Source organism: Berghia stephanieae, chromosome 7 (assembly GCF_034508935.2).
Source record: "Berghia stephanieae isolate SIO BIC M18660-M18661 chromosome 7, UCSD_Bste_1.3, whole genome shotgun sequence".
Lineage (NCBI taxonomy): Eukaryota > Metazoa > Mollusca > Gastropoda > Nudibranchia > Aeolidiidae > Berghia > Berghia stephanieae.
The window spans coordinates 1,895,467-1,903,714 of NC_088366.1; the positions used below are offsets into that span (position 1 = coordinate 1,895,467).

Sequence of the window (8,248 nt, forward strand, 5' to 3'; positions counted from 1 at the left end):
TTGTCAAGATGAGGGTCATTTAAATCGATCAATATTTGAAGAACGAGCTTTTTGGCCAAATTTTTAAATACCATGTTTTTACTAGAGTACAGCTGTTCACTGGCATAGTCTAAAATGTTGTAATTCTGACCATTTTCACTTTAAGATTTAACTTTGTATATCTGGTTCTCATTGACATTACTGAATGGAGATAGTGGTTTACATGTGTCAAGGAAAGAAATGACGATGTCACACAATGATGATGTCACACTGTCATGTGCCTGTGATTTTTGGTGTAATTTCACACTTTTATGTTTATTTTCTTGCAATGTGCATCCAGTCAGTGTGATGATCATGGATGTGTTGATTTGTTTCTCTCTTCGTCTCCCAGGCTTTGACCAAGAGTGGAGAGAAGGAATTATTTGCCATGAGTTCCTTGTTGTGTCGACTGGCCCAAGACAAGCACATTGACCTGGACACGCTGACCGAGGCCTTGCCTCTTCTGTCTTCCATCATGTGAGATTTACACAAAATGAAGATCAAGATAAAGGGAGTAAATCTGGCTCATGAATGAAAAACAAAAACAAAACAAACAACGTTTCAAGGAAACACAAAATACATATACATTATTATGACAATCTAATTAAAAAATATATGTATTCTGTGTTTACTTGAAAAAGGCCAAAGGCCGAAACGTCGTTTGTTTTGTGTTGTTCATTCATGAGTCAGATTTACTCTCTTTATCTTTATCTCCATTTTATTGACTCATTTAGGCATCTCTATTTACTAGAGATTTACACACTGACTTCTCCTTCACAGCCATGGGACACATGGAGCCTGTGTTTACTGTTTATCCCGGTTTAAATCATGTGAAATGAACAATAACAATTGCTTGCTACCCTTTGGATTGGATACTGGTCTATCGGAAAATACATTCTGCCAAATCTGACAGACCCAGCTACCCAATCGATCCAGGGTGGACAAGGAGGGCTCAGTTGAAAAAAATATATTCTCTCGGGATTAATCTCAGTTCCTTTGCTTATGAAGCAAGTGGTCTACCAGCTAGGCTATTGATACACCTAAGATTGATACAGGATTTAGTATTGGATGACAGCTGTTGAATACTTTAACCGTAAGGTTGAATTGAGTTCAAATCATTATTTTTCCAGACACGATTCCATTGGTAATTTCAGGTTTTAGAGAACTAGCCTCACGTCAAAAGGGGCCTCAATAGGTCAGGTCATTGTTCAAGTTTGTTTTTTAATGTTTGTTTTATTTTCTGATCTTTCTGTCCAGCCAGCACTGACTGGGTAGATGGATATATTAGATCTGATGAAAAGTACTTTGTAATAGAATACTTCCAACCAAAATCAACTATAGATAATGTTGCTTATCACGTTGATGCACGGGGCCACAGGTTTGACAAAGATTTCGATTGAAGAGTCTGTCATGACATCTATGATGACCAAAGGCTGTTGTCATCTCCACAGTTACAAAGAGTTGGATTTGCGTACACAGCTCCACGCTGTCGGTCTGAGGAGTGACAAGAAAATGTTGAATCTTGATACGTCCCTAGGCCAGATTGGTGTTGGTGCCAACAAAAAACGTCTGTCCATGTCTGAGGAGGAGAAGACTTGTGAGATCTGTAGTAGAATTTGTCACCTGTCTATGGTAAGATGGGATAGTCTATGGGTGTCTGTCTGTCTGTCTGTCTCGTTTGTGGGAATTTCATGATTTTTACAATGGAAATAGTTTATATCTATATTAATAAAAGAAAGAGCATCTGTGTGTGTGTATGTATGTGTGTGTGTGAGTGTATATGTGTGTGTGTGTGTGTGCGTGTGTGTTGACTACAGGGAAAACCAGACTACTAGCTGCTAGTAGTCTGGTTTTCCCTGTAGTCAACACACACACACACACACATATACACTCACACACACACATACATACACACACACAGATGCTCTTTCTTTTATTAATATAGATATAAACTATTTCCATTGATGCAGGACGTTGAGATTTGTGTGATTTGGGTTGAATTTACATGATACAATACGGCTGTATAAAAATTATAAATCAATATTATTCAATCCCTAAGATTGACCATGTTGTTTTAAACAGGAAGCAAAGAAGTGGTTACAATACACAGTTCACAACAAACATTACTTAGTGACAATACACACAAACATCCTTCAAAGTTTAAAGCATATTATGTTTTGATGCATTGAAATTTAACACTGATTATCATTATAGATCCTGTGTATATATTTTTACATGTATGTTTCTTGAGGGGGTTTGTACAGATTCAGTGGTTGAATGCAGAGATAAGATTTTGTGATTGTACAGTCATGTTTATGTTTTGCCTTGTATCCCCAGGTGTATGTGGAACAAGAAGAACAGATCCTCTGTCTGGAGCACGGTCTTAGAAACATCCAAAAGAGGAAGAATGCCAAGTCTATGCGTCTGTTTGTATTGTATAACCAGGTGAGCACAATATTGGATGGGGTCTTCTCATCTCCCATAGTGGGCAGGGAGGTACTTACTGTGCCTTCTATATCTGTTTTCCAACATGCTGTCTGTCTTTGTCTTGGAATGAGATGACTTATGGTTGAAACCACTTTTTGTTATTTTGGAGTGGTGGATGGCGTCGACTTTATATCACGGCCAGGCAAAGTTGTTGTAACACCCGTGCTGGGTGGAGAAGTCACTACTGCTGTCTTATATCTCCTATAACTGTTTTCCCTTTCCACGTTGCTCTCAACTGAGAGGGTCAAGAATAGCCAGTGTGTCGTAAAAGGCGACTAATGGTGTGAGATTCCCCCATCTCTGAGTCACCTGGTCCTCCAGGGTGGGGGTTGGCAAAGGGTTAACACCCCTTTCCGTTAAACTCAAACTGTTACAGAAACGCAGACAAACAAACCAAATACTTTTTTTAGCTTGGGCGACCGAAGAGATTCTGGAATGACAGAATTTAAGAAGCTGATATACAGAGAAGTGGTAAGACCTGGAATGAGATTAAAAAGTTAGCTCAGGATAGAGAAGGATGGAAACTGTTTGTCTGTGGCCTATACCCTGACCCAGGGTGAAAAAGGCAATGATGATGATGATGATGACGTTTCTCTCTGTATTTGTTCTGGATTGAGATTGCTTGGGTTTTGGGGGTTTTGTCTTCAAAAAAAGTTATCTGCCATTTATTCAATTTCATTTGCAAACGTGTTTTTCAAATTCGGACCGAACTGTTGAGGTGATGGACACATTTCACGTTTTTCTAATCCCCAGCTGGAACTAGAGACGATATTGAAAGGTGCCAAGGACAGGCTGGTTGTTCTGTCGTCTCCCAAAGCATTCAATGAGTCTGGTGATGGGGTTGGTAGCAGCAAGACTAGAGGGGGGACCTCGAAACAATGACAGTGACAAGGACAGACTGGTTGTTCTGTCGTCTCCCAAAGCATCCAATGAGTCTGGTGATGGGGTTGGTAGCAGCAAGACTAGAGGGGGGACCTCAAAACAATGATAGTGACAAGGACAGGCTGGTTGTTCTGTCGTCTCCCAAAGCATCCAATGAGTCTGGTGATGGGGTTGGTAGCAGCAAGACAAGAGGGGGGACCTCGAAACAATGACAGTGACAAGGACAGGCTGGTTGTTCTGTCGTCTCCCAAAGCATCCAATGAGTCTGGTGATGGGGTTGGTAGCAGCAAGACAAGAGGGGGGACCTCGAAACAATGACAGTGCCAAGGACAGACTGGTTGTTCTGTCGTCTCCCAAAGCATCCAATGAGTCTGGTGATGGGGTTGGTAGCAGCAAGACAAGAGGGGGGACCTCTAAACAATGACAGTGCCAAGGACAGACTGGTTGTTCTGTCGTCTCCCAAAGCATCCAATGAGTCTGGTGATGGGGTTGGTAGCAGCAAGACTAGAGGGGGGACCTCGAAACAATGACAGTGCCAAGGACAGACCGGTTGTTCTGTCGTCTCCCAAGGCATCCGATGATGTGTCTGGTGATGGGGTTGGCAGCAGTAAGACTAGAGGGGGGACCTCGAAACAATGACAGTGACAAAGGTAGCTTTCATCTCAGTCGTATGGTACGGCAACAACTCCAACTGGAATGTATGGACCCATTCCTCAGATTTCATCATTCATGAGATAGGACTGACTCAAGTCTGTAGAACTAAGGACATCCTGGGACTAGACGGATGACAGCTTGATGTCACTGTGACACATTTACATACTTGCCAACCCTTCCACTTTTGGCGGAATCATTCCTATTTTCACTCTTCCTTTTTGTACTATTCCGCCGTTGTCTCTAAATTTCCGATTTTCAAAAATGATGATAATGGTAAGAATATAAAACAGCAAAGCAAAGAGGGGGGGGGGGGGGGGGGGTTGTGTGAAAAAGGTGAAATTCCTAGTTGTTGTCTCAAATTCCTATTTTCAGGCGTTCTGATTCCTCTATTTGTAACACCTAGATGTAGAAGACTGCACACAGCCGACAGGGTTTGTTTTGTATGGAGGACAACAAGACAGTGAAATAGACTTAGATTGGCCCAGGGGTTAGAATTTTATATCCGACAAATTTGGATTTTAGTTTTATAACTATACTGTCTACATGCACACACACACACACACACACACACACACACACACACACACACACATGCGCACACGCACACACACATACTCTCTCTCTCTCTCTCTCTTTGTCTCTCTCTCTCTCTCTCTATCTATCTGTATCTCTCTCTCTCTTTATCTGTATCTCTCTCTATCTCTCTCTCTTTATCTGTATCTCTTTATCTGTATCTCTCTCTCTCTCTCTCTCTCTCTCTCTCTCTCTCTCTCTCTCTCTCTCCCTCTGTGTGTGTGTGTGTGTGAGAGAGAGAGAGAGTGTGTGATGAAGGACAAAGACCAAAACGTTACCAGTATTGAATTGTGTTGTTGTTTTCAATCCAAGAGTCCCATTCATTGTATTAACAAGATATGCAGTGAGTAGAAAAGTGCCAGAAGACAATAGAGAATAAAAATTTTTTTCGCGGCGGTGGTGGGGTTTGAACCTGCGACCTTATTGGTACGACAACTCCGCCTGGCAGGTGAGAGCGTGGCTCTCCGTGTGAGCTATCCACGAACACTAAAATATTCGTTCAAACCCAAAGTCATTTCTAGATCCCTCTCTCACCCACTTCTTGAGATCGCCGATTCGTTCGCCACCATCGCGAAGTAATTTTGACCAGCAGTTAAGCTTAATAGCCAATATTCTCATCACAAACATATAACATAGAAACGATTGAGACATTGAGTATGCTCCGGTGTATGGGGTGAATTTTTAATTCAGAAAAGTGAGTGGACTAGTCTACTTTATGTCTTGAGCTGTCATTGTCACACAGCACATCATAGAGATTTATCTACCTCTCTAGTCTTTCTATCTCTATTGGTTTGTTATGTGTATGCTCTCTCTCTCTCTCTCTCTCTCTCTCTCTCTCTCTCTCTCTCTCTCTCTCTCTCTCTCTCTCTCTCTCTCTCTCTCTCTTCTCTCTCTTCTCTTCTCTCTCTCCTCTCTCTTCTCTCTCTCTCTCTCTCTCTCTCTCTCTCTCTCTCTCTCTCTCTCTCTCTCTCCTCTCTCTCTCTCTCTCTCTCCTCTCTCTCTCCTCTCTTCTCTCTCTCTCCTCTCTCTCTCTCTCTCTCTCTCTCTCTCTCTCTCTCTCTCTCTCTCTCTCTCTCCTCTCTCTCTCTCTCTCTCTCTCTCTCTCTCTCTCTCTCTCTCTCATGTTTCCAGTTCTATCCATTTGTCAAAGGTTATTGTTTGATGTTGATATTACTACCTATGATGGCATTTATATCTAAAGTATTCTCAGACAACAATCTCCATTTAACATTTGTATCATTTTATATATGAATTATCTTGACTAGTTCCATGTATTTTATCATGAAATTTGTTGTGTTAAAAATATCCTATAAAAACCACAAATATTATCGATTTTTATATAGTAATATTTTGTTGTTGTTATTGTTGATGTTGTAGTTATTATTATTATTATTATTATTGTTATTATTATTATTATTATTATTATTATTATTATTATTATTTTTATATTATTATTATTATTATCAAATGATTTTTTTACATTAATGATTATTTATATATTGTATGAGATTTTACCAATGTGAAACATGCATGGCAACAAATTTACAGAATGTTTTTCATATTTTTCTGCTCAAAATGAATGGACTTCAATTTTTGTTAAATATCCATTATTGTGTAGGGGACAACAATGTGGGCTGGGAAAGTCAACTGTCTCCCTGGGTGGAGTCGTTTGTCCTGCCATAATGAACAGTGAGGCCATAGTGGACAGTGAGGCCATAGTGGGCAGTGAGGTCATGGTGGGCAGTGAGGCTATAGTGGGAAGTGAGGCTATAGTGGACAGTGGGGCCGTAGTGGACAGTGAGGCTATAGTGGACAGTGAGGCTATAGTGGACAGTGAGGCTATAGTGGACAGTGAGGCCATAGTGGGCAGTGAGGTCATGGTGGGCAGTGAGGTCATAGTGGGAAGTGAGGCTATAGTGGACAGTGAGGCCGTAGTGGACAGTGAGGCTATAGTGGACAGTGAGGCTATAGTGGACAGTGAGGCTATAGTGGACAGTGAGGCTATAGTGGACAGTGAGGCTATAGTGGGCAGTGAGGCTATAGTGGACAGTGAGGCCATGGTGGACAGTGAGGCTATAGTGGACAGTGAGGCTATAGTGGACAGTGAGGCCATGGTGGACAGTGAGGCTATAGTGGACAGTGAGGCTATAGTGGACAGTGAGGCTATAGTGGACAGTGAGGCTATAGTGGACAGTGAGGCCATGGTGGACAGTGAGGCTATAGTGGACAGTGATCCCATAGTGGGCAGTGATCCCATAGTGGACAGTGATCCCATAGTGGGCAGTGATCCCATAGTGGACAGTGATCCCATAGTGGGCAGTGAGGTGACTCACTGTCCAGAATCCGTGGCTCGAGGGATTTAGTCAAATGTATAGTTATAGTTTTAGGAGATCATTTTTCTCCCCCCTATAAATCATCTCTCTGTTATGTACTGATATCGTTTTTGTTTTGAATATCATGATTTGTAAACATTTGAGTGTAATCCTCTTAGTGGGATCCTGTGCTGGTGTCTGGATGAGACTATTAGGTGATCTCAAATTAAGTACAATGATAGTTTGTTTTTAGAATCTACATCAATACTCTTCAACAGTCGTGACGTCACTTCATTCGTATTGACGCATGGTAACTTAGTAACTGACTCTAAACTATCGGAACAATGGCGAACGACCTTATGAAATATTTCTCCGACGAGCAGAAAAACGTATCCAGAGAAGAAAAAAGCATAAATCTGATCATGTTTTGGCTTTTACACATTCTGATCATAAGACATATGAAAAGTTTTAGCCAGAATAAAAAGTACCGATTTTCTTTGTTTAGAACTACGATGGCCGCCGTTGCTGGGCGACGTGACATCAGACTATTGCATCCAATTAGAACCAATTCACCCTTTGTCTTACTTTTATTTTCTCGCGTGCTGTAATTGTAAATCTAGAATTTGTTGACTTTCCATATTCTTTTTTTCTGGCACTGAAATGATCTCAATGTGTCGTAGCGCCGAAAAACCCTAAAACCAAACATCCTCTGTTCCTCTTCCATGTGGCTGTCTTTCAAACTTCACCTTGACCATCTATATAGCGCAATATCCACTAAACATGCTCAAAACGCTTTACAATGAGTCTCTAACCAACAGCAACTCAACATGGAGGACAAAAACACGACAGCTGTAAGGTGGTACTATATTTTTGTATTTGATAGAGACAACACTGTTAATTGCCAGGTACCCTGAATACAGTGAGAAAATGTGAGTAAAGAGCCTTTTCTAAGGACTCAACTTTGCACTTCCCAAAGCAACATCTGAACCCAAGACCTTCTTGTTCGAAGGTGAGTGGTTATACCTCTAGACTACAACAGTTGGATCCTGGTGGAAGGCGTGGATTGTAGAATGTCCCTCTCGTGGCCAGGCGGAGAGCGCCGTAACAGTTGGGTCGTGGGTTCAACTTTTCATCATCGCAAAAGTTTTTATTGTTTGTCTTCTTTAACTTGTCGACTCACTTCATTTCTTGTTATCATCAACACCAGTGCCTGCTCCACCCAGCTGTCTCTTCTAGGTAGGAATGACCTTACACTTACACCCTAACGTCATACATAGTCGTAAGGTCAAGTCTCTTCTATGTAGGAATGACCTTACACTTAC

General features: G+C 41.4%; 1 protein-coding gene across 10 annotated transcripts in view; it reads left to right on the top strand.

Annotated features, from left to right (window-relative positions):
- LOC144976336 (uncharacterized) overlaps positions 1-5,088 on the top strand; it is a 60,255-nt gene extending 55,167 nt beyond the window's left edge. For 6 of the 10 annotated variants that reach the window (XM_078920559.1, XM_078920560.1, XM_078920561.1 and 3 more), the window contains 4 exons: positions 371-495; positions 1,470-1,650; positions 2,356-2,463; positions 3,259-5,088. In XM_078920559.1, coding sequence (XP_078776685.1) covers positions 371-495; positions 1,470-1,650; positions 2,356-2,463; positions 3,259-3,387 — 543 coding nt within the window. In that variant the 3' untranslated portion in view covers positions 3,388-5,088. The remainder of the gene's footprint in view (positions 1-370; positions 496-1,469; positions 1,651-2,355; positions 2,464-3,258) is intronic. The other 4 variants (XM_078920566.1, XM_078920563.1, XM_078920567.1 and 1 more) reach the window with 1 other exon arrangement.
- The last annotated feature ends 3,160 nt before the right edge of the window (positions 5,089-8,248 follow it).